Genomic DNA, 26,970 nt, shown 5'->3' with positions numbered 1-26,970 from the left:
ATGAAGAGCCGAAGAAATGGGGAGGGGCTGTGGCTCGGTGGGAGAGCATCTGATTGGCATGCAGAAGGTCCTAGGTTCAATCCCTGGTATTTCCAGTCAACAATCTGGTCATAGGTAACATGAAAGATCTCCAACTGAGATGCTGGAGAGCTGCTGCCAGTCTGAGTAGTCATGACAGATCTGGATAGAACAAGCGTCTTGGTATAAGGCAGCTTCATCTGTTCATTAGTTAAGAATTGGAGCTGTGGCTCAGTGGTAGAGCATCTGCTTGTCATGCAGAAGGTCTCTTGTTCAATCCCTGGCATCTCCAATAAAGATCTGGTCATAGGAGATGTGAAAGACCACCACCAGAGACCCTGGAGAGCCGCTGCCAGACTGACTAGGCACTATTGACTTTGACGGACCAAGGTTCCGATTCAGCATAAGACAAGTTCATGTGTTTGCAAAATCCCGTGAAACTGCCGTGTTCAGAACAGGTATAAAGATAACATTTGCATATATTTGATGTTTAGCTTTTCTGTTTCGGAAGGAAAAAAAACCCATCACATTTAGCCAGGAAAAAAAGACAGTCATTTCCACTCAATCAGCAGGAAGCGCAACTTGCGTTATCAGGCTCAAAACAAGCCAAGCCTTAAATTGCAGTAGGTGTGCATGACAGTGATATATTAGAATTTTTCTTTTAAATTACGCCTGTCATGGACAGTGGAAGTGCAGAGTCAACTGGAAAATAATTTACTTGAAAACTTGTAAGCGATGCATGGCAAATTAGTTTTCCCATCTCTCCCCCCCCCCCATACACAGCCAGATATTAACACAAGCAATTGCTTAATTGATTCAGAAAGGTTTCCCCGCTAATAGCGTGAATCCTGCTACCGTTTACGATACCGTTCCAAAAGAGAGTTTTAATGGCAAGCGGGCTGTAGATAGAGTCACTGCAGGGGTTTTTTTGGGTTTTTTTTTTTTTAAGAGAAAACACATTTCGCAGCTGTTGCTCCTGCTTTCCTGATTACGGCAAAGAGTAATCTCTGCAAACCAACAATGAAGTTTAATTGGAAACCACAATACAAATGCATTATGTACCTGTTTTTCTCCGTGGCGTGCACGCTGAATGGTCCCTGACTATCCCCCCCGTTAATGGGCGAGCAAGCTTGCTAAGTTTGTCCGCATCTCCTTGGCCCACTCGGCATCTGTACTGGCAAGAAATACACTGACCCAATCAAAAAGGGGCACATTTGCTGCTGTGGTATCGAGATCAGTGCGCCCTTCCTCACAAAATCGTTCTGGAAACACGCCCCGGCCCCTCCGATGGTGTATCCCCTTTGAGCTCCCAAATGAGCCAATTGCAAGTAGCTTGGGAAAGCCAAAAAATAAGAAAATGGAGAAACCACAGCTGAAGATGGGTGACCTTTCAGCTAGAACAGGGGTGTCGAACTCATTTTTTACGAGAGCCAGATATGATATAAATGTCACTTGGTCGGGCTGGGCCATATGTACCGTAAAATTTAGTGCCAGGAACCAGATATACAAACTTTATAGAAGACACAGGAAAAGCCAATTAATGATATTATTTTTACTTAATTTTTTTTTACTTAAAATACAAACATGCCCAATAGGATAACACTCTTCCAGTATTTTCTTTTATTTAACAGTCTTTAAGCATTGACACCTCGGGACTTGGGGGGGGGGTTGGCGGCCTCAGCTGGCGAAACCACAGCAGGCTCACCAGTCCAGATCGGGACTGGGGAGGGGGTGTTGCTACCTTGGCTTGCTCGTGGGCCGCATAAGAGCTCTCAAGGGGGCGATTCTGGGCCCCGGGCCTTATCTTTGACACCCCCTGAGCTAGAAGCTGCTTACTGGTATGCGGGGAACTTCCGAGTGGCGGTACCAGTTCATAATAATGGGTGACCCTTGTGTAGATGGGTGGCATGGAGTCCCACAGAAAATCTGCTTATGTACACTGTAGCAACCCCCTCCCATGATTCTCTTTGAAATTATTCCAGAGTGTGGATAGAGGCTGAACAATTGCCTTGTTCTTGCTTCCCTGCCACATTCCTCTGTTGCTTTAAATTTGTAAAAAGTTCTAAGTCTGAAATGCTCACATCCTTCTTTCTGGGATTCGTTAAACTGAGTTGCATCCTGCAGATCTTTTGTGCTAGGGATGGAACGTTCCTCCAATGCAAAAAGGTACTGTGACCCAGAGGAAAGTGAAACCCTAGCAGGATCCCACCCAATGCATCTGCAGGAATCTGAGTGCACTCAAATTGTATTTTAATGATTATATTCAATGGCTTTATGAAAATTGGAAACATGGCACAGATTTTAATAACAAGGGGCAACAGAAAGGAGGTTCTTCCCTCCACAACTATATTAGGCTGACTTTTAAGGTGCCTTCTTTAGTCAAATTAATATTTTAGCCCCTGCACATTAAAGTGAACATGTTTGGGGAGGGGCTGTGGCTCAGTGGTAGAGCATCTGCTTGGCATGCAGAAGGTCCCAGATTCAATCCCTGGCATCTTGAGATAAAGGGGCTAGGCAAGTAGGTGATGTGAAAGACCTCCGCCTGAGACCCTGGAGAGCGGCTGCTGGTCTGAGTAGATAATACTGACTTTGATGAATCGAGGGTCTGATTCAGTAGAAGGCAGCTTCACGTGTTCATGTGAGACTTCCTGTTTCCATACACTTGTGACCACTTGGTAATTAGTGGACATCCTCCATCTCTCCATCACAATTACCCTTCTGCACTTTGTTTCCAAATACACAACCTACTACCACAGTCCTCACTTTCTCTTCTTCAGCTCCTCTCTTCCACACCTACTGTCTGGCTTCTGCCCTTGGCTTTCCATTGACATTTCCACCAGAATTACTAAGGAGCACCTCGTGCAGATCTAAAAGTCTCCTCTTTGTCTTCATCCTCCTTGACTTCTCTGCCACCTCAGTTTCTTTGGACTGCTGTCTGTTTTGCTCCCTTTGCATCCTCAGCATGACTCTGCCCTCAGCTGGTTTTCTCCCTCCCTTTCTAACCATAGAATCATAGATTTGGGAGGGGCCATACAGGCCATCTAGTCCAACCCCCTGCTCAATGCAGGATCAGCCTAGAGCATCCCTGACAAGCGTTTGTCCAGCCTCTGCTTAAAGACTGCCAGTGAGGGGGAGCTCACCACCTCCCTAGGGAGCTGATTCCACTGTCCAACAACTTACCGTAAAAATGTTTTTCCTAATATCCAGCCAGTACCTTTCTGCCCGCAATTTAAACCCATTATTGCGAGTCCTACTCTCTGCAACCAACAGGAACAGCTCACTCATTCAGTGCTTCCAAAAGCTTCTCCTCTGCTTTTCCTCTCTCCATTGTGGTCCCACAAGGATTTATCCTTGTTCCTCTTCTCTCTGCCCACCATCCCTCAGTGATGACATCAAACCTCACGGTTTTTAGTCCTGCCATGTGCTCACGACACTCAGCTCACTCCATAAAATCCACGTCATTTCTTGTGTGAGAATCCCCTCCAAACCCAGTACGTCCAAGCCTGAACCTTTCCATATCAACTGACAACATTGTTGTCTCCCTTCCCTAATCAAAGTAAGCCTATGTACCTGGAGAGCCAGTGTGGTCTAGTGGTTAAGAGCGGTGGTTTGGAGCGGTGGACTCTGAACTGGAGAACTGGGATTGATTCCCCACTCCTACACGAGTGGTGGAAGCTAATCTGGTGAACTGGATTTGTTTCCCCACTCCTACATATGATGCCAGCTGGGTGACCTTGGCTAGTCACTCTCTCAGCCTCACCTACCCCACAGAGTGTCTGTTGTGGGGAGGGGAAGGTGATTGTAGGTCAGTTTGATTCTTCCTTAAGTGGTAAAGTTGGCATATAAAAACCAACTCCTTCTTCTGGAATGGAAATGAATACAGACTCACTCATTTATTTCCATCTCCTTGCCCCTCTTTCCTGTCTCCCTTGCTTTCAGATTTTAAACTGTAAGCTCCTTGGGGCAGATCCCTATCTTCTTGTACTTGATAAAGTTCATTGCACTTTCATGGCTCTATTTAAATTACAAAAAATTAGCACAACAAGGCTTACTTTCTTCCTCTCTTGTCATTGGCCTTCTGTGCAACAGCATCCCATCACATCCAGTGTTTGAAACTACTGTTTGCTTAAACAGCTATTCTCCATATTGTCCATATGTGCCACACTTTACATTTTTCTTTGTGCGAATAATTTTGCCATCAAGTCACAGCTGACTTATGGCAACCCCATAGGGTTTTCAAGGCAAGAGACATTCAGAGGTGGTTGGCCATTGCCTGCCTCCGCGTGGGCCAAGAGAGTTCGGAGAGAACTGTAACTAGCCCAAGGTCACCCAGCAGGCTCCATGTGGAGGAGTGGGGAATCGAACCCAGTTCTCCAGATCAGAGTCCACCGCTCTTAACCACTACACCACTCTGGCTCTATATTTTTCTTTCCTGAACTTTGAATTTTAAGAAGAACCTCTCAAATGTTTGCAGTTCTTGGAGCGGTGGAGTCTGATCTGGAGAACCGGGTTAGATTCCCCACTCCTCCACATGAGCGGCGGACGCTAATCTGGTGAACTAGATTTGTTTCCCCTCTCCTACACACGAAGCCAGCTGGGTGATCTTGGGCAAGTTACAGCTCTCTTAGAGCTCTCTCAGGGTGTGGGTTGTGGGGAGGGGAAGGGAGGTGATAGTAAGTTGGTTTGAGTCTCCCTTAAGTGGTGGAGAAAGTCGGCATATAAAAACCAACTCTTTTTCTTCAACTTTGTGTCATAGGCAAATGTGGCAGGCGCTGAATTGGCTCCTTCACCTGGAGCTGCTGCTGAAGTTATTGAGAAGTGGAATCCTATGAGGAATGCCACCAGATATCTCCTTTCAACCTGTCTTCCCTTTTATTATTAAGTTTTTCATGTGGTTATCGAATCACATCCAGAACCTTTTTGTTTTGGTGCCAGCGCATATTTGCAATGCTTAAAATTCTGGAGCTCAAACGGATGATAACTGTATTAAGCATAAGTGTTTGTGAAGTACAGGAGCTCCATATCAGGTCTGCACAATTTGAAGCAAAGCAGAAGAAAACTTGAAAAAAGGATTTATTCATTTATTTATAGGAAAGGGGGGGGACCCCGCTTGTTGACGTTATCTAATTTAAACCCGATGAACAGAATGAAACGTGTGTTCACATTGTTAATGATGTAGACAAGTTTGGATACAAAGAAAGGATTGTCCTCCCAGATGCAACTGGGATATTCATTATGATGTCATAGCTATGTATGTACACACGGGGCCACAATCTCCATTGGACATTCTTAAGCCTACTAAAATCACACTTCTGCTGGATTGTGGCTACGAAGATGAACAGAGACAAATCCACTTTCGCATTCTCCTTATGTACAGCATAATTCAAACTTACGGGATCATTATATTTACACACGAGATTCAATTTTCATACATATTAACAAGAACGAGTAATTGGGGTTCACACTGCTGGCTTTGTGTCAATGGCAATAGACGGAATTATTAGGAGGTCTACGAACACCATTCTACAATTGCCATCGGAAGTTTATAAAAAACAGAGTTGCACTTACCTGTAACTGCTGTTCGTCAAGATGTCTTCTGTGCAGGCACACATTGGGACTGCGCTTGCGCAGGCCAACCTCGGAAAGGATTCTTATAGCTTCTTAAATTCGACAGGGGGCGCCGAGACGCCATTGCGCATGCGTCCGCCTTCCCGCCCTATGACGTGGCGTAACGGCGCCCCCTCTCCCAGTTCAGTTCTTTGCCCACTCGAAGAGGCTATTATAATCAAAAAACAATTAATAAATTCAATAGATGAGAGCTCTCCGAGGGGCAGGAGGGTGGGATGTGTGCCTGCACAGAAGACATCTTGACGAACAGCAGTTACAGGTAAGTGCAACTCTGTTTTCGTCTGCGGTCTTCTGTGCAGTCCCACATTGGGAGATTATATAGCAAAAACACTTACCTGGAGGCGGGGAAGAGCTCTCAGCCAAATAATGACTGTAATACTGCTTTCCCCACAGCTGCATCCTGTCGTGCATCTACATCGATTGCATAATGCTTAGCAAAAGTCTCCGATGAGGACCAGGTAGCGGCTCGACAGATGTCCTTGACGGGGATCCTCTTGTGAAAAGCCGCTGAGGATGATTGGGCCCTAGTGGAATGTGCCCTTAAGGATTTGGGACACTTTTTACCAGCCCTCAAGTAACAGTGGCGTATTGTCTGCACTATCCACCTAGACAAGGATTGGGAAGAAGCAGCTTCTCCTTTCTTCGGACCAGCAAAACATACAAACAGGGAGTCTGACTTGCGAATCTGCCTCGTACGATTCAAATAATACAATAAAGCCCGTTTAACATCTAAGGAATGAAGAGTTTTTTCTGGTACAGATTGAGGATTTGGGAAAAAAACAGGTAAACATAAATCTTGCCCCAAGTGGAAATCCGACACCACCTTGGGCGTAAATTCAAGACTGGTGCGTAACACTACTTTAGAAGGGAAAAATTGAACAAAAGGAGGGTGACACTTTAGTGCTGCAAGCTCACTAACCCTCCGTGTAGATGTGATAGCTACTAAAAAACACACCTTGTAAGACAACCATGACAGGGGAACCCTTCCCAAGGGCTCAAAAGGTGGAAGCATCAACTGAGCTAAAACTAAGGACAGTGACCATTGTGAAATAGGGTCATGCCTGACTGGGAACATATTCGCTAGGCCTTTCAAAAATAATTTAGAGGTAGGATGAGAAAAAAGAGAATATCCATCCACTCCTACATGAAAAGCAGACAGAGCTGCTAGATGAGTTTTAACCGACGAAAAACTTAAACCCTCTGTCTTAAGGGACAATAAATAATCTAATACCATCGGCAGGGGACATGACGACGGGAAACATTTTGAAGACCTAACCCACCTAGAGAAACGTTCCCACTTAAAAGCATATGAAGCCCTCGTGGATGGCTTCCTTGAATTTAAAACTACTTCCAAAACCTGATCAGACAACTTCATTGAGGGGGGTTCAGCAGCCAGGCTGTCAGCTGAAGAGTGCCCGGATCTGGGTGACGTATCCTGTCCACTGATAGTAGGTCTGATGCTGTCTGCAGGCGCCTGAAATTGCCCTGGGCGAGATTCTTCAATTCTGTAAACCAAATCTGTCTGGCCCAATATGGGGTTATCAAAATACAATGAGCTTTGTAAACCTGAATCCGAGCCAGTGTCTTGGTAATTAATGGGGTAGGTGGGAAGGCATAAAACAGGGCTCCCACCCAGGGTCTCTGGAAAGCATCCCCCAGGGACCATGGGTCGTGACCCGCCCGGGAACAAAAAAGAGGTGCCTTTTTGTTTTGGGACGTGGCAAACAGGTCTATCTCGGGGAACCCCCACTCCTGAAAAATGGGAAGAATGTAATCCCACTTGAGAGACCATTCGTGATGGTAGGAAAACATTCTGCTCAGGGTATCTGCTTCGACGTTCTGTATTCCTTGAATATGGATGGCTTGAAGAGACACGTTGTGTAGGATTGCCCATTTCCAAATGCTTTCTGCTTCCTTGCACAGAGTGAGGGAGACTGTACCCCCTTGTCTGTTTAGATAAAACATTGCGGTGGTGTTGTCTGTCTGGATGAGCACCGCTCTGTTGTACAGGATTTCTGCAAAAGAGATAAGAGCATAACGAATTGCTCGTAGCTCTAAAACGTTAATATGAAGGGAAAATTCTCGAGGAGACCATAATCCCTGGACCGATAGTCCTTGACAATGTGCACCCCAACCAATTAAAGAAGCATCTGATGTGAGAACCACATTAGGCATGAACACCCCAAAAGAAACACCAGAAACCAAGTTATGCATTTGGGACCACCATTGCAAGGTACGCAGCACAGGTCTAGGGACTGAAAACCTAGTTTGTTGAGACTGGGTCAGAGGCTTAAATTTCCTGACAAACCAATTTTGGAGGGGTCTCATGTGTAGTCTGGCAGTTTTAATAACTGCTGTAGTTGATGCCATCAGTCCCAAAAGTGTCTGGATACGCAAGGCCGACTGATGCCTCTTATTTAAAAAGGAACGTACTACACCCAATAATTTGTGGGCTCTATCAACAGGCAAGGTTGCTTTACCCAGGATAGAGTCTAGAGAAGTGCCAATGAATTTAGCTGTTTGAGACGGGACAAGGGCTGACTTCTTAAAATTAACCATAAGGCCCAAAGAAATCAGGCAGTCCAGGATGAGTTCCCTCTGAGAAATCAGCTGGTCTATGGAAGGAGCTGTCACTAACCAGTCATCCAAATAAGGAAAAATCACACAACCCTTGGTACGGAGGTGAGCTACCACCACGGCCATACATTTGGTGAAGACACGAGGAGCTGTGGATAACCCAAAAGGTAACACTGCATATTGGAACACCTTGTCCCCTACTACAAAACGTAAGTACTTTCGATGTTCTTCCTTAATTGAAATGTGGAAATAAGCATCCTTCAAATCAATAACAATATACCACCAACCAGTTTTTAATAACTGTAGAACATTGCAAATAGTTAACATGTTGAACTTTTTATACTGTAAACATTTATTAAAACCTTTCAAATCAAGAATGGGGCGTAAACCGCCATCTTTTTTGTCAACTACAAATAAACGAGAATAAAAACCTTTAAAGGAGGTTACAACAGGTTGCACTGCGCCTTTAAGAACTAACTCTTCTAGGGCAGTTTGTAAAGCTGGAGACAATGTTGGACCACTGTCAACTGGGGGGTGATCTAGACTAGGTAGAAATTGAAATTCTAACGAATACCCGTGTAGAACAAGTTGCAAAACCCAAGCATCAGAGGTTATGTTCTCCCAGGCCGAGAAAAAGGAAGATAAACGGTCACCAAATATGCAGGAACAACTGTCCCTAATCTGGAACAGTCAGAAAGATGGTTTGGGACCTTGCCCTCTCGGGGATTGAGACCTCGGGGCGTTGGGCCTGGATCTAGGAAATCTCCGTCTGTTCTGGTGCTGGAAGGATTGGAACACTCGCTGTTGTCCATAAGAATTGGGTGGTGGAGGAGGTGGTCTCTGGAACCTTGGTTGGTAGGTGGTATTTCTATAGCCATAGCGTGGTCTGTGAAAACTGCCAGGTACTTGAACAGATACCCCCATGTACCTGGCATCTTGTTTCTCCTTTTTTAGCTGGCTGAGGGTGTCATTGGTGGTCACAGCGAAGAGGCCCTTGCCATCAAAGGGTAGATCTTCAATGGTACTTCTGACGTCTTGGGATAAAGCAGTAGACCGGAGCCAAGCAAATCTACGTAGGGAGACTGAGGCGGCCATGCCTCTGGCAGCTGACTCTGAGGCATGTCTGCCAGCGTTCATTTGATGTCTAGCCAATTGAGTCCCTTCAGATATCACCAACCTGGCCAGTGATTTTTGTTCTTCAGGCAGGTCTTGCAGATAAACAGACATTTTCTCCCAAAGGAAAAGATGATAGGCTGACATGATAGCTTGGTAGTTTCCAATACGAAAGCCAAGTGCGTCTGCAGAATAAGTCTTCCTGCTCAGCACATCTATACGTTTACTGTCCTTGTCAGATGGCGAGGAATGGCTGCCTAGACGTTTGTTTTGTGACTCAGCCACAATCACTGAAGAAGGGACTGGATGTGAAAATAAAAACTCACATCCTGTAGGAAGAACTTTATACATGTTATCCACCTTCCTGGATGTTGATGGAGTAGAGGAAGGGTTTTCCCAAACTTTCTTAGCTACGTCCATAAAGTCCTCTAACACTGGGAAAGCAGTGGAAGTGGAGGCTTGAGGAAAAAGAGGAGACAGTATTTTCTCTTTTGGTTTAGGTGCTAGGGATTTGGCATCCAAACCTAAGGCTTTAGCTGCTCTGGTCATTTGTTCTGAAAAGCTGGTAATCTCTTCACCAGAAGGACCCGGCAGGTGATCTCCAGAGGCTAGATCTGGATTGGTTTCAGAGGGATCCTCTAACCCCAGCTCAGAGCGAACTGACTGAGAGTCTTGGTCTAATTCAGAAGCACCCAAAGATAAGTGGTGATCCAATAGGGGTAGTCCCTCTTGTGAAAGCACTGGTTGAGACTGTTCAGTAGGCCAAGATGGAGGCTGTTGAGGCAGGTGGGGTTGGGGACCCCAGGGTGGATAAGGATACCCTTGCCAAGGGGCTGTCTGAATTGGCCCATACCACTGAGGGGGCCACCACTGAGGCATTGCAGGGGGTATGGACTGCTTCTGAGAACCCACTAGACTAGACGTTGGAACCTGACGTTCGCTGGGAACAGATTGCAGGGAGCCATGTATCTCTTTCAAAAACAAATCAGGTAAGTCATTGTCCGAATCCGAAGATTCCTTTTCAAAATGAGGGGAGGGAGTGCGGAGGGGAGGGGGAGTACGATCGTCCTCCCTCACACTCGGATCCCCAGGCGCTTTGGAACCAGTGACTGTCGGTTCCTTAGATTTCTTATTTAAGTGTTTGGTCTTGGCACGCGCCTTCTTAGGGGGTGGCTCAGCAGTGCCCTTAGTTTTCTCACTCGGAACCGGCGAACGAGGGCGGGATTTAGAGGCGGACGCTAGCGTCGGTTCCGACCGCACGGATCCGATCGATTCCGATTGCGTCATTTGGTCTCGCTCGGCCGATGACTTCGAGGCCGGCATTTGAGAGCCCGATAAGATTTTCTCATAGAGCCAAGCTTTTAAACGGGAAGCTCTGTCGGCCCGTGCTTTTGGAGTAAATTGCAGGCAAATCTTACAGGCAGTCACAATGTGGGATTCACCCAAGCAGAGCACGCAAAGCGAATGCTCATCCGTCTTGGACATTTTTGTGTCGCATTGCAAGCATTTTTTAAATAAAGCCGCTTGCGCCATGACTCCTCTCCTTTTCTAACTGTTTTCTCTCTCTCTCTCTCTCTTTTTTTTTTTTTTTTTTTTACAGATAAATCTACCGTGAGCTGTGAAGCGAAGGACGTCCTTTCTTTCCGGCGGCAAAGAACGAACTGGGAGAGGGGGCGCCGTTACGCCACGTCATAGGGCGGGAAGGCGGACGCATGCGCAATGGCGTCTCGGCGCCCCCTGTCGAATTTAAGAAGCTATAAGAATCCTTTCCGAGGTTGGCCTGCGCAAGCGCAGTCCCAATGTGGGACTGCACAGAAGACCGCAGACGAACCATAATTTATTAACACAGAGTCCGTGAGGGAGACATCTGGGAATTGCAGTATCAGTTCATATCCACCACCAAATTAGCTCCCATTCACAATCTGCATACAACATCCACCTGATTTAAGTCCAGAGATAAAATTAACTTTGATCCTATGTATCCTCAGGGCTTAATTCAAGCGTTATACTTAAAATTTGTGGGCAGTGTCCCAAGATTTTATGAGTGGCACAAACACACATGATTAAATGCCCAGATCTCTCTTGAATAAATGTTGAATTAGGTTTACCGATCCCTTCCCAGTTCTCTTTTCTGGGTGTATTGTGGGAGTTGGGGAAAACCCAGCTGTTCATAACATGTTGTGCCAAGGATTCATATTGCCATATACGTTTTGGATTCTTTGCGTGGCTATCAATTCAAACTTCAAAGTGTCGTTTGACACGTTTGTTACTGCAGGCACATGGTGGGGAAGTTATTTAACTTCCAACGGACTCGTTAGATATGTACACGCCCAGTCTATTACTGAACCTTTATAAGGTTCCAACATTGTTTCGTGTGTATTTATTCCAAGCTATGTAGGAAAAAAAACTGCTCTTTGGGTTAGAACTTGAGGACTAGTTCTGCCAGTGAAGGCACGCTCTTCCCATGGAGGGAGTCTTCTTCTGGCACAAGATGAGCACCTGGCAACAGGGGGAGGCTCCTCCCACTACTCCCGGGCTCCTCCCACTGGGTCCTCTGCTAGCAGAACGTCTGCGGGATCGGAGCCTTTTTCTTTTCATCCCGCAAAGTTCTTCTGCTGCCTGGATGGGCCCTGTGGATACCAGGCTCAAGGTCGCTTTTTATCTCCTTCCAGAGTTGCGTACTGTTGTTCATGACCGGCCTCTCATCACTTAAGCCTCGGCTACTTTGTGTGATGTAAAAACACGGGGATGGGAGTGCGCACAGGAAGCGGGTGTGAAGTAACGGCAGAGATTTGATGCGCGGAAGGCCAGCAGCTTCAAAACAAACCCCCTGTACGCATATAGGGCGCTGCGGTGGGCCTACGCAAGCTCAATCCTCCAAAACAGGGGTGGAAATTTTAAATCCCTCCTTGCTCGATGTTAGGCTTATTAAAGGAAGACGATTTTATGGATTTCAGATTTCAAAGCGCTCCAGTCCTTGGGCTGCTCTGTAAATCAGATGATAAAGTTGCAAATGTCCACAAGTATATACGTACACGTAAATGTAAGGAGGACAAATCATGAAATTCACTAGAGAGAAGAAACAGAAAATGGATTTAGGAGCCCTGGTATTTAGGGGCTTCCCTTCAGGGTTGCTGGCATTCTTACATTTCGATTGTTGAAAAATGTTCAGACACAAACAGAAACTGTTTCTGAGTCCGTGAACGCAATCTAAAAAGCAGCCCACGGATCCTACGTTCAGCCGGGAGGTAACCTCAATTTCTGTGGAGCTGGGGTTGATTCTCATGGCAATTTTTATTCACCCAAGTTGATGGAGCTCACATTTTTCAGGGCATTCTGAGAGACAGAGTCTCTTTTAAATGCTCCGATACGTTGTCCGGATCACAATTTATCATGGTTTTTTTTTTTGAGCCGAACGTGTCATCTGGAATAATACACCAGTCAGGGAAATATTATGAGGATATACAAAAACCTGCTGCCAAAAAAATGGTCTGGTAAACATGGGTAGCCCTTCTGATCTTCATCAAAGGCAGTGTTCTGAGACATCTGCAGGGGACAGCCCCTACCGATTGTGAGATTCTTGCATGTCTGCTTTTGGTTGAATCTTCACTAGTGTGAGTAGATATCTGTTTCATTACTGAAAGAGAGTTGGACAAAGTCAGGCATTTGGCAAAACAACCTACTAGACTCAGAACAATAATGACCGCTGCAATTATATTATTATTATTATTATTATTGTTATTATTATTATTATTAAATAATGTTTATGAAAAAGGTCATTGGTACTTTAATAACAAAGTAGAACAGCAGATAATTTAGATTAGAAAATTTATGCTTCTTACTGTTTATCAGAGGTTGTTTACAATTGATATGATTTTATAATGGAAACAGATATAGCCAGCAATCAAGGTTGATGTGTATAATAGTCTATTGCATAAGACCAATATAAATAGTTTGATTTCTAATTAGTAATAGTCACTGGAATATTAGTCAAACTTTGAATTAATATAAGAGAGATTACAGGGTTAAAACAGATGGTGGAGCCAGCCTGGGCACAGTCCAAATAAGAACTGTGATATTTCCCCTATTTGCTTTCCCCCTTTTCTTTTTTTCTGTATCCCTTATAAAAAAACAAATAAAATTATATTAAAAAAAATGACCACTGCAAGTTTGAGATGGGTAGCAGCACTTCTAGCAGAGAAACAGCTCAACGTGTGGCCAGCCGGGACAAAACAGAACCCGCCAAATGGCCCTTTGATCTCTGTTGTTTCCATAGGGCCTTTGCCTTGGCACAACTACACCTTGCCTCACAAGGGCAGACGTCGTATACCAAGAGACATGTAATCCTGTAGCATCCCGTAGTTAATCTAGGATACTCTGCCCACGCTATTGGGAAAGAAAAATTGCATTTTTGTATTTCTGAAATTACTGCCATTGCTTGCAAAGAGGGGAAAAGGGGGACTGTAATATTTCATGTGTAGAACAGATTAGAAAAACTCTCTCTCTCCAATATATGTGTCTAAAATACGCCATAACTATAAAACGCTGGTGTTTCATCCAGAACTCTACGACTGAAAGCGGTGGCAGCTGGCGTTCTGTGCTAGAACCTATCCTTATGAAAACCGGGAGTGTAGGGGAGGGAGTTGCCAATTCAGGGCGTGAAATCATGATGTCACAAAGTACACCCGATCTAATTTCCTCCAAGTGACGATCTTGTGTTTTTGACAGTAGTGATAAAACAAGCACAATTTCTCGTGGAAGGTTAAATGCTGAAAAGAGGGGGGGATCATGCAGAAAGGGGTGCTGAAACACGGATTCTCCCAGACGGGAGGAGGGCCGCGTTCCTTTCTAAAGATTTGGGAGCTGGCCGTCGCGAGGCAGATTCCAAATGGAAACTGTGAATACGGTTCTCAATCTAGGAGCTTTCTAGCCAGTCATTGTCCTTCTAAGCCTTCAGGAGAAGTAGGACAATAACCCAGGGGCCAACAACCGGCTCTTAGGAGCTCTTCAGCTAGACGTCAATCTGCTGAATAAATTTTTCGGGAAATTCGACTCAAAAATTGTTAAAAGCTCAAAGGTCATTATGTGAGGCAGGGTGGGAGAAAGAGGAACAACTGGGTCTCTGCTAGCTTTTGAGGGGACGCTGGATTTGGGCCCTCCCTGGTTGCCATGCTGGCAGGAAAAGCCAGAAATCAAAATGGAGCCTTCAAAAAGCAGGCGAAGACCCAGATGCGGCCCACAGGCTGAAAATTTTGCCGGTCTTCTTAAAGCACATACAAAAGAAACAGCAATGAAGATGCAAAAGTGACCTTAATTGGGCCCTGTTTGGAGTCGCCATCCATCATGTTTTGGCTTTCTGGCCAAAAGGTAAAACAAAATGCTTATTATCCCAGAAGGAATTGGGTTGCGGCGGTCTGCGACTGCAGATTCGTAGGCTGCAACTTCAGGAGCCGCTCATAAGAAGCAGAGGGAGGGTCTTTAAAAGTATCAAAAGAGGAGTGCTTTCTTAAACAGAGGCTGTGTGGGGTTCCATATGTGCCAAGAACATCTCTTGGCACCAAAAGTCACCAGCCCAATCAACAAGAACCCACACTCCTGCTAAATCGTAAAACAGTCACTGGGCTAGCAGCTGCAAGAGGCCCCGGGGCACTAAGCTTGCCGTTCAACATACTCTGGAAAATAGAAACATGTTTTGATTTGGTAGCGGAAACCAAAGGGGTTGAGCTAAACACTGCTAATAAAACAACCAATAAATCTATTTTTATTATATATTGTGCACATTTGTAAAATGTAAAATGTAAAAAAAATTTAAAAACACAGGGCCCAAAATACAGGCTTCCTAAAAAGCACAAATAAATAAGTTATATTATTTATTAAGGCAATACTAATTCGATTTTTCACCCCTCTTTTTTCTCCCTCCAAAAGGCTTTTATATATTTTTTTACCTTGTACAACGTATGTGTATGTGTCAAGATGTGTATTGTGAAACTGTGTATGTATGACCGCCGAGGAAGGCCTGTAAAAGGCTGAAACACGCCTGGTGTGATCTCGGTCATTTTATATACTAACATCAACTGTTATGTGTTGGTAATATTGGTAACTATGTTTGTGCTTTTTAGGAAGCCTATATTTTAGGCCCTGTGTTTTTAAACACAAATGTGCACGCTATATAATAATAAAAAATAGATTTATTGGTTGTTTTATTAGACAGTGTTTAGCCCAACCCCTTTGGTTCCCCCGGACTTTTAGGTTGAGTTTATTTGTTCCCCTTTTGCTTCAGTTTTGATTTGGTAGTGCCAGAAGGCTCACCTCCTTTGGGGGCTGTAGCTAGATCTTCTGCGCAAGTTGTTCATCTTCCACCGCTTGCTCCTCCACTGCCTGCATGGCTTCCTGCACATACACAATGAGTTCCGAGGCCTCTCCTCCCTGGGTGTAGACAGTCACTGTCCCGATTCCTTCCACCTCGTCAGAGGAGACGACCAGGTGATGCTGTTCGGCCAGCTCCACCGAAGCCTCCTGCAAGGTTTCCTGAATCATGACGGTGTGGTTGGAGGACGGCTCCTCTTCCGTGACCTAAGAAGGAAACACAGGGCCCGTGAATTTCTGCGTCTTTTGGTAGCGGTGCTGCATTATTATTTTTAACGTTTCAATTAAATAAAATAACAAGGATACAAAAGGAAAACAGGGAAAGGGAAAAGTATCAATATCAAACATAAATATTATCCACAAGTTGGGGGAAAAAAACACAATTCTAGCGCAGAAGAGGCTGATGTTACCATAATTCATTAATTAGTCTGATTATATAAATGGCTTGTACAGAAAATAGTCATTTTCTATATCAATTAACACATTAACAAATCTAATAGTTTTCTCTAAGTGAAGTAAAAATTACATTATAATATATCCTATAAAAATCTTATCTATCGTTTTCTTATTGTGAACCTTGAGCCTCAACATAATTATAAAAAGGTTTCCATATCTCATATTGCTCGGCAGGTAGCGGGGCTACATTTTATCTGACTTAAAAGCAAGGAAACTGAAGGAGTGATGCCCACAGCCTCTGTTTCATAAATTATGGCTGTATGGGCTCTTCCGGAAAGGAAAAGATATGCTTCAATTAACAGCAGAACAGAACTGCACAACAAAGACTTCGGTGGTCCTGGTTCACTGTGGTGGATTTCAATGGTTAGCTCTACTATAGAAGATGGACCACAAAAGACCTAACAAGCACATATCATACCCCAGATATGGGAACGGAGCCATGGCTCAGTGGTAGAGCATCTGCTTGGCATGCAGAAGGTCCCAGGTTCAATCCTTGGTATCTCCAGTTAAAGGGACCAGGCAAGTAGGTGATGTGAAAGACCCCTGCCTGAGACCCTGGAGAGCCACTGCTGGTCAGAGTAGACAATGCTGACTTCGATGGACCAAGGGTCTGATTCAGTATAAAGCTTGTGTGACAGCGCTTTCCACCACAAGTATCGAACAGCAAGGCTGTTTTACATCCATGTGAGCCCACAAGAGCTGTTCCCTTTTGGACAGGTAATGCCAAACAGGTTTCCGGAAGGGAAAAAAATGGGAAATTTTCACTTGATGGATACTTTTCAGCTCTAAAGTAAAAACTCACGTTTCAACCACGCTTTATTTTTTTTAATCCTGTTTCACAGGAACCAGAATTGCTGGGCATTTTCTTTTTAAACGGGGGCGGGAAACTTCAACTCCCCCAACGATCTGCAGCTTCCACAGCACCTGTGGGAGGGGCCGAGGCTCAGGGGTAGAGCATCTGCTTGGTATGCAGAAGGTATTCAATCCCCGGCACCTCCAGTTAAAGGGACTAGGCAAGTAGGTGATGTGAAAGACCTCTGCCTGAGACCCTGGAAAGCCACTGCCTGTCTGAGTAGACAAGACTGACTTCGATGGACCAAGGGTCTGATTCAGTGTTCAGGTGTTCCTCAACTAAGTCCATCAGGCCACTAATGGAAAATCCAATGTCCTCAGGCTCCCTTCATTTGCAGCAGGCATGCTTTTCAAAATACTAACAGCAATGGAGCATGAACACGGGGAAGAAGGCATGTGGGGGGAGGGGGGCAGAGAAAGAAAAGGAGCGATCATCATTTTTTCTGGAGAAAAGAAAAATGCAACTGTTTTGTGCCAAAAGGGTTGTTATATGACACAGCTGTGCTGAACAGAAGGCCATTTTATGTGTACGTTGATCAGTAATACACCAAGCTAGCTGTGCCGTTTAATTGATTTAAGTTGGATTCTTCCCTTCCTCCGAGAATGATACGTTTTTGTTTTTGTTTTTACTTAGGTTTGGTTTCTCTTTTATTTAATTGGAAGGAGGAGGGAAAGGGCGGGGACACAGGGAGCTGGAGCGCTGGAGAAAAAAATGTAGGGACAGGACGAAGACGAAGAATTTCTCTACTTTTTAAAGGAGTCTCAAACAGGCTTACAATTGCCTTGCCTTCCTCTCCCCGCAACAGGCATCTTGTGAGGTAGTTGGGGCTGAGAGAGCTCGGAGAGAAATGTGACTAGCCCAAAGTTACCGCAAGCTTCATGTGGAAGAGTGGGGGAACCAACCTGGTTCACCAGATTAGAGTCCGCTGCTCTTGACCACTACACCATGCTGGTAGTTGCTATAGATCCGTGTTGGCGAACCTATGGCACGCGTGCCGACTCTGGCACGCGTAGCCCTCTCTGCCGGCACGCGCCCGGCCGCCTCCACTCAGCCCCCGGGGAAGCAGCCTTCCTTCCCCTTCCCTTCCCGGGCTGGAGGCGAGGGGTCGAGGCGCGGCTTTGCCTGGCCCCGCGCCACGGGCGGTCCGCAGCGACTCCGGATTGGCTCCTCACGCCCGAGGTCGGACTGGGAGGCGCTTCAGAACAGGGGCGGGGACAGCGGGCGAGCCGGGAGCGGTCGCCCTCAGGGCCCGCCTGCCCGCCCGCTGCAAAAGGCCCCCGAAGGCCGGGCCGCCACCTGCGGCGCCTCCCCCGCTCGGCCAAGAGGAGCTGCCGCCGCTGCCCCGGTTCTGCCCAGCGCGCAGCCCAGCCGAGCGGCCTGCGAAGCGGCGCCGGGGAGCGGGAGCGGCCCGTGTGGTGGTGGGGGTGTGTGCTGCAGTGGCGGCCGGCGGGACTTGCGCCCAAGCAGCCCCCGGAGCCTCTGGGAGGAGAAATAAGAAGGCTCCTGGCCCAGTCTGGGCTCCGCTGCAGCTGCCAGAGAAACGCAGCGCAGCACGGCCCTCTCTGAAGCCGCAGCGTGCAGGAACGCTGCGGCCCCTTTAAACCCCCTCTCGCCATCAGCAAGAGGAGGCGGGAGGCGGGAGGGAGGAAGATGCTTCCCCCAAGCCGGGAAGGCGAAGCGTCCCTGCACGCCGCGCAGCACAGCGGTTGAAACCTCTCTCGCCCGCCGCGGAGGGAGGGAGGGAGGGAGGGAAAGAGGGAGGGGGGAAGAAGAGGAAAAAGCCAGTCGCTCCCTCCCGGGGGCGGAGCATGCGCGTGGGAGCCGATCAGGTGGAGGACTTTTGTGGACTTGGGGGTGGGGTGGGAGAGGTGGGAAGGCTGAAGCCCGGTCGCAGGGAGCCGGCTATGTGTGTGTGTGAAGGCTTTTCTCTCTTTTCTTCCTTTTTCTGTCACTCTCCTATTCTTTCTCTCCTCTTTTTCTGTCTCTTTCCCCCCCTCTTTCTCTCTCCTTTTCTTTCTTTCTTTCTTTCTTTCTTTCTTTCTTTCTTTCTTTCTTTCTTTCTTTCTTTCTTTCTTTCTTTCTCTCTCTCCTTTCCATGCTTCCTTTCTTCCTTCTTTCTGTCCTTCATTCTTTCCTTCCTTCCTTCTTTCCTTACTTCTTTCTGTCCTTCATTCCTTCCTTCCTTCTTTCTGTCCTCCTTTCTTCCCTCCCTTCCTCCTTTCCTTCTTTCCTTCCTTCTTTCTGTCCTTCATTCCTTCCTTCCTTCCTTCCTTCCTTACTCTGTCCTTCCTTGCTTCCTTCCTTCTTTCTGTCCTTCTTTCTTCCCTTCCTTTTTCCTTTCCTTCTTTCTGTCCTTCATGCCTTCCTTCCTTCTTTCTGTCCTTCATTCTTTCCTTCCTTCTTTCCTTGCTTCTTTCCTTCCTTCCTTCTTCCCTTTCTTTCCTTCTTTCTGTCCTTCCTTCCTTCCTTGCTACTTTCTTTCCTTCCTTCCTTTCCTTCTTTCCTTCCTTCTTTCCCTGCTTCCTTCCTTCTTTCTGTCCTTCATTCTTTACTTCCTTCCTTCTTTCTTTCCTTCCTTCCTTCTTTCCTTCCCTGCAGATCGACCGCAGGCTGCAAGCTGCGCCCCCCTGGCACCTTGGTTGCCTGGGCCCACCGCTGGCTGCCTTCCCACCTGGGAGGAGGGGGAAGACCTGGGGGAGCTGAGGCACCCTCCAAGCCTTCTCTGCATAGCCTCCCCTAAGGTTGCCAACCTCCAGGTGGTGGCTGAAGATCTCCTGCTATTACAACTGATCTCCAGCCAATAGAGATCAGTTCCCCTGATGGCCACTTTGGCCGTTGGGCTCTATGGCTGTGCAGTCTTCCTCCCCAAACCCCGCCCTCCTCAGGCTTCATCCCCAAAACCTCCCGCCAGTGGTGAAGAGGACCTGGCAACCCTAGCTTCCCCCCCCACACACACACACACCAGGAGATCTACGCCCGGTATGGCCCCCGTACGATGTTATAAATATGCAAATGGCCCTTGGCAGAAAAAAGGTTCCCCACCCCTGTTCTAAACTAAAACCTCAGTATTCAGGTTAAATTGCCGCATTGGCACTCGGCGATAAATAAGTGGGTTTTGGGTTGCAGTTTGGGCACTCGGTCTCTAAAAGGTTCGCCATCACTGCTATAGATGTACACTGAGGGGGTTCCCGAATTCAGATCTCACTCAGTCTATTAATATCTGCTAGTGCTTTGGAGCAACCTTTTCTTGGTAGGAGGGCCTCTCTACTAGCCTGTTTTCAGAGGCATTACATTTTATTTATTGACTACATTAGGGGACTTAGAAACTGATGAGCATGCCCTCCTGAACTGCAATTTCTATACATTACCCCGTTTGAAGTTTATTGAGCCCCTCTTATCGGGATTGAGACCTGACAGGGCAGGTGAAAGGTCTGAGATGCTCCTACAAGGGGGTAATCCTTCAACCACTCTTCAGGGTGCAAAATTTTGTTTAGCAGCAATGAAAATTCGTCGCCTTAGAACAGCGCAATTGACAGATATGTCCAAGCTGTAATTCTTTTTTTAAATGTTTTAAAAATGTTTTAAGACTCGGACTGTAATTCTTTGATTGTAAGAATCTATTAGTCCATGCTTTCCATTTTATCATGTTTTGACTGGCTAAGTGCCGCAAATAAATTATCTCTCTATCTATTGACTACATTTAAATCCCTCCTCTCTCTCCAATGGGAGCCCAATGCAACTTTCATCGTTCTCCTCTTTTCCATTTTATCCTCACAACCACCCTGTGAGGTAGGCTAGGCCGAGAGTGTGTGAAGCCATCGCAGCCACTCATCGGCTCAAAGTAATTCTATTTTGTGTGCTAGTTTTGTTGTGCTGCCAGCAACAGCCCACATCTAACAAAAGTATGAGCACCATTTTTGCTGCATCTTGATAGAATGGCATTCACGGCCAGAGACTTCCACAACCTTTGCTACATTTTCTTTGACTGGGTTGAAGCCTCCTGGGGCAGCACGCCTTCGACCCATCACCTCAAGGTTCCCACGGCCACAAAAAGTTTGACGGAGATGAACTTAGTACAACACGAACGGCACATCGAGTGGCCCTCTCAATGCAGTCTAATGTTCACCTAAGGAGAGGCCAATGCGTGCTACCGATGCAAACCTTTTTCTCGTTGGATAGGCATAATAAGGATGATCATAGCAATTTTGGAATTGCTCATTGTCTGGAGAGCAGAGTGGTAGAATGTAAAGCCCCGATCACTGACATATTTTGGTAGGGCACTATGAGCACAGCTGGAAGAGGGAACAGGGGCCGTGGCTCAGTGATGGACCATCTGCTTGTCATGCAAAAGGTCCCTGGTTCAATCCCTGGCATCTCCAGTTAAAAGAGTAGAGTGTATGTCATGTGAAAGACCTTTCCCCGAGACCCTGGAAAGCGACTGACACTCTGAGTAGACAAGACAGATCTTGATGGACCAAGAGTCAGTTTCAATATAAGGTAATTTCGTGTGTTCAGGAAGAGGTGGGAGAACAAACCAGAGAATCAATGGGGCAGCTGGAGAGTCCCAGAAGGCCTGATTCAGCTTGGAAGCTTCTCACTATGACACAGACAGGGCTATGCAGGACATACAAGTTTAATGGTTTACACACACAATTAAATTGTGGAACTTCCTGCCCCAGGATGTGGTGATGGCTGCCAACTTGGAAGGCTTCAAGAAGGGAGTGGACATGTTCATGGAGGACAGAGCTATCCATGGCTTCTAGTCAAAATGAATACTAGTTATGACGCATACCTATTCTCTCCAGTATCAGAGGAGCATGCCTATTATATTAGCTTCTGTGGAACACAGGTAGGACAATGCTGCTGCAGTTGTCTTGTTTGTGGACTTCCTAGAGGCACCTGGTTGGCCACAGGGTGAACAGACTGCTGGACTTGATGGGCCTTGGTCTGATCCAGCATGGCCTTTCTTACGTTCTTATAACCATGTATACTACTGATCTAGATAGGTAACCAAATGGAAATATATGTGGTGGAAAGTACCGTCAAAGCTCAGCCAACCTATGACGACGCCACAGGGTTTTCATGGAAAGAGATGTCCAGAGGTGGTTTGTCATTTCCCGCCTCTGCGAAACAGCTGTGGATTTCCTTGGTGTCCTCCCATCCAAGTCCTAACCAGGGCCGATCCTGCTGAACTTCTGAAATCTGACAAGATCAGGCTAGCCTGGGCCATCTAGGTCAGGGCTGAAATACACAGAGCTGTTGAAATAGGTGCACAAACCTCTTTCTCTAACTAGTCATTTTGGACACAGATTTGTCACAAGTGGAATTCGGACATTTCGTTCATATGGGAGGGGGTTTTAGCCTCCGCGAGAAGCTGCAAAGTAAATTTGCAATTCATTCGGCAAAGAACACTTTGCAGCACACGCAGTCCCAAAGGCGACCCGCCTCTCCGTCCGGGAGAGGGTGACATTGCATTCGCACAAGAAAGTAGATCGCGGCCTGAATGGGAGTCGACATTGGCTTGTTTCCATTGAGTGCCGCACATAATTTTTAAATGCATTCAAGGTGTGCAAATAAACAACAAGGAGAGGAAGATAAATAAAAGAGCGTTTGACACAAGAGCGAAATGAAAACAAAATCTCATTCGGTGGCAAGGGCGCCAAATGGGATGCTTATTCAATTTTATAACCTTTTGAAATGAAAATGGCCAATAAAGAACGTTAATGGCCTCTCTACCTGCCTTTATCCATATGTTTCCATCGGCTTTGTCATTCAAGGTAAAAAGATTCACTGTTTGTACTTGTGGCACTTCTTGTTTCGTCTCTCCCCGGTGGACACCTATCCGTAATCCTCTGAGCGTGATGAACTGATGCATTTCCCAGGGTATGCACTGTTCAGATTGGTTAGGCATTTACATGCAAGCGACTTGGTTTCTACTGGATAGATCCACTGGGGGCTCTCCTTGCAAAATGCTATTTTCATATCCTTTCAATGAAAGAGAGAGGGAAAGAAGTGGCTGCCAAGTCAAACGGACGGGCACTTCCCTTTCGACTTATCAGTCTGTGCATTCTTTTCAACGCTCATCAGACGCAGCTTTGTTTGTTCCCCGGCAGGCGTGTAACTAGGTATATTTAGGTGTTGTGGAACACAGGCAGGATAATGCTGCTGCAGTCATCTTGTTTGTGGGCTTCCTAGAGGCACCTGGCTGGCCACTGTGCGGACAGACTGCTGGACTTGATGGGCCTTGGTTTGATCCAGCATGGCTTTTCTTATGTTCTTAATTTCTTCATTAAAGTGAGGGTGGGCAATCCTTTTCTTTTTTTAACCACTCCACTCCATGGCTTAGGAAAAGATCCTTATCTTATCATGGCAAATTAGGTAAGGCTGGAAGAGCACGAACCAGATGAAATGTAACAGCCTGTTATGGCCCAGGGCCCAAGGAAGGGAAGCAGGGTCAAGAGCGATCCAAAGTCAAACCACATTACCTGTAGAGTTTGGTTTCAAGTAGCAAATGAAGTCCAAGAGAATAGTTGGAGTTCAATCCAGGCACACAGAGAAGAGAACCAGGTATCATCATAGTTAGCACAGAGTGGTAGCACATGCTGTTCCCACATCAGCCTGGATGCAAGAGTCTGTTTAAATAAGCCTCGGACTCAGCACTCTTTGCTGGAAGGAGCTTGTTATCCTCATTGCTGCCAGCCAGCAGTGCTTTGTAGTGCTTAAAATCTAGCACTCCTTCTACGCTCAAGTAGGAATGTTCTGTGCCTTCGGTGCCACTACTCCACTGGCTGTGGAGGGCTGCTGTTTGGCACAGGTGAGTCCCCTGTCCTGGTTGGTTGTAGGCACGGGGACCATTCATCTGTCGGTGCCTGCTCTGCCAACTGGGGCTCCCCCCTTACCCTGTCTGCTGCTTCACAGTCCCCTCCTTCTGAGGAGGCCTCTGCTTCAAGGTCCCCCTCTTCCAAGTAGGCCTCAGCAGGTTGACTCATGACACAGCCCAGGATCTGCGCAGGGATCCTGGGAGCCTCCCAGGCCCAACTGTCCTGGTCATACGTGACACAGCATTCTCAGGACCGGGTGCCAACGGCCTTATGCATGCCAGCAAGACATTCAAAGTCTGTCCTTCTGAAGGAAAGGGAGACAGTGAGGAGCAGAGGAAGAAAGTTGGCCCTAAAGTAGGAAGAGCTGAGTGACCTACTGATGGATGACCGGATGGTGGAGGCTTCTGACAAGGGAACCTAGCCGTGGTTCCACTTCCCCGAGAAACTCCTGGATAGGAAAGGCCTCTGGGTGAGAAAACCTAGAGCAGCAGTCCCCAACAGGGCATCTGTCAGTGTCAAGGTGGCCGTCAGTGTGGAGAGCCAGTGTGGTGTAGTGGTTAAGAGCAGTGGTTTGGAGCAGTGGACTCTGATCTGGAGAACCGGGTTTGATTCCCCACTCCTCCACATGATTGGCGGAGGCTAATCTGGTGAACTGGATTTGTTTCCCCACTCCTACACATGAAGCCAGCTGGGTGACCTTGGACAAGTTACAGCTCTGTTAGAGCTCTCTCAGCCCCACCTACCTCACAGGGTGTCTGTTGTGGGGAGGGAAAGGGAAGGTGACTGTAACCCGGTTTGATTCTTCCTTAAGTGGTAGAGAAAGTCGGCATATAAAAACCAACTCTTCTTCTCTTCTTCTTCCTGGCACCCGTCAAGTGTTTTTAGAAAATGGGAAGTCCCACTTCTGACTGAACACCGGAGATCTGTTTGGCTGTAGAGATTTTTAGAAAGTTGCTTCGGCAGCAGCTGCCACTGTAACACAAGGGTCTTCACTGACCCTGCTTAACTGCCAAGGGCTGATGAGATCGGGCTAGCCGGGGCCACCCAGGCCAGGGCACTAGGCTTATGGCCTATGCACATTTACTCTTCAAGGTCTGGTAACGTGCGGCAATATTTATTTATTTATTTATTTATTTATTTATTTATTTATTTATTCAAATTTATAACCTGCCCTCATCCACAGCGAGCCAGGCTCAGGGCGGATAACAATGATAAAAACAGATTACATCCAGAATACATCTAAAACATCCTTAAAACCATAATCATTAAAACCATTAAAAACCCTACTCAGATGGCCGTAACTACCCTAGGTGCCACAGCGACAAATATTAGGTGAGCAGCCCCCAAATTTCAAAAAGGGGGCGGGATGGGGAGGCCAGTAAAGATGAATCTTCTTCTTGTGGCTGTCCTCAATTATAGGCCCGGCGGAATAGCTCCGTTTTACAGGCCCTGCGGAACTCCCTAAGGTCCCGCAGGGCCCTGATGTCACCAGGAAGACTATTCCACCAGGTCGGGGCCAGGGCTGAAAAAGCCCTGGCCCTTGTTGAGGACAGCTGCGCATTTTTCGGGCTAGGGACCACCAGTAAATTACTATTTGCAGATCGTAAAGCTCTCTGGGGGGCATACCAGGAGAGGCGGTCCCGTAGGTACGATGGTCCCAAACCGTGTAAGGCTTTAAAGGTCAAAACCAGCACCTTGAACCTGATCTGATACTCCAGCTGGAGCCAGTGCACCTGTTTTAACACTGGTGTTATATGATCCCGCGGTGAGAACCCTGTAAGGAGCCTCGCCGTGGCGTTTTGCACCAGCTGGAGCCTTCGAGTCAGTCTCAAAGGCCTATACATTTCCATGCGGTCTAGAACTTACCCAGGCTCAGATGTCACAATGTTTCATGTTTCCCCTCCTCTCATTAGCGGTAGGAAATGATGTCACATTGTGACATCAGGACACGCGTAAGTTCTGATAATGTTATGGAAGGAAACGGGAGATTCTAAATACCTGCCTGCCATTTATTTGCAGCAAAAGCTGTACTTTCAATGTCACATCTACTCTGACCCTTTAAAAGAAAGCTCAAAACTGAAACTAGTTTTGTTCGAGAGAAACCAGACAATTCGCTTGGTAAGCCAGGACTTGAGTAGCCAATTAGAGGACAAGGGTGGAGAGGCAGAGACACCCAACATTGATATATTGCAGGGACCTTGAATATTTCCATTCTTGCTATCCATTAGAGGAGGTCAAGGTCATGGGGCTGGGAGAGAAGAAAGCCGTTCTGAGAGGAAAATCAAATAGAAAGTCATGGTTTCAAAATCATATCATAGTGAACAATGAGGAATGCAGAATGATTAAAAATCAACACTGCGCTTGCTCCGCAATGAATTACATTCCTCAGGGTGACATTAGAACACCAGGCCTTTTTTTCCCTCCATAGTAATTGTTGCAGATGAAGAGGTTCAATTTACAAATTAAAAACAACATAAAAAACAAGAGCCATGGCTTGGGGGCAGCAGGGGTGGAGAATTAATAGGAATGTTAAATATAACTGAGAAGGGAAGGGTGGCGCCGAAGTTGGGCAGAACGTTCCCCGTGTCATCCAGGCAAATGCAGCCGCCGCTTTGGTCCCAGACGTGATCTCAGACACCCCGGAAAGGTGGATCCAGGATCCTCTGTCATCTTTGTCCAGGGAAAGAACCCAGAGCTCTCAGGGAACTCTGCCTGCCACAGCTGGCGAGGAGAACCACCATGCAGCACACTGATTTTTTTTTTTAATCCGCATAAATTCCTGCCGGATTCACATTCTGAACATAAAAACCTAAGAAAGGCCATGCTGGATCAGACCAAGGCCCATCAACTCCAGCAGTCTGTTGACACAGTGGCCAACCAGGTGCCTCTAGGAAGCCCACAAACAAGAGGACTGTAGCAGCATCCTGCCTGTGTTCCACAGCACCTAATAGAATAAGGATGCTCCTCTGATCCTGGAGAGAACAGGCATGAACATAAGAACATAAGAAAAGCCATGCTAGATCAGACCAAGGCCCATCAAGTCCAGCAGTCTGTTCACACAGTGGCCAATCAGGTGCCTCTAGGAAGCCACCCAAACAAGACGACTGCAGCCGCCGCCTGCGTTCCCCATCACTTGAA

General features: G+C 46.7%; 1 protein-coding gene across 3 annotated transcripts in view; it reads right to left on the bottom strand.

Moving 5' to 3' along the window:
* Positions 1 to 15,663: 15,663 nt before the first annotated feature.
* ZFAT (zinc finger and AT-hook domain containing) overlaps positions 15,664 to 26,970 on the bottom strand; it is a 90,120-nt gene continuing 78,813 nt past the window's right edge. For all 3 annotated transcript variants that reach the window (XM_056854341.1, XM_056854343.1, XM_056854342.1), the window contains one exon: positions 15,664 to 15,909. In XM_056854341.1, coding sequence (XP_056710319.1) covers positions 15,664 to 15,909 — 246 coding nt within the window. The remainder of the gene's footprint in view (positions 15,910 to 26,970) is intronic.

The sequence above is a fragment of the Euleptes europaea genome, chromosome 8, assembly GCF_029931775.1.
Source record: "Euleptes europaea isolate rEulEur1 chromosome 8, rEulEur1.hap1, whole genome shotgun sequence".
NCBI classification, from domain to species: domain Eukaryota; kingdom Metazoa; phylum Chordata; class Lepidosauria; order Squamata; family Sphaerodactylidae; genus Euleptes; species Euleptes europaea.
This window is presented reverse-complemented; position numbering and strand designations above follow the sequence as displayed.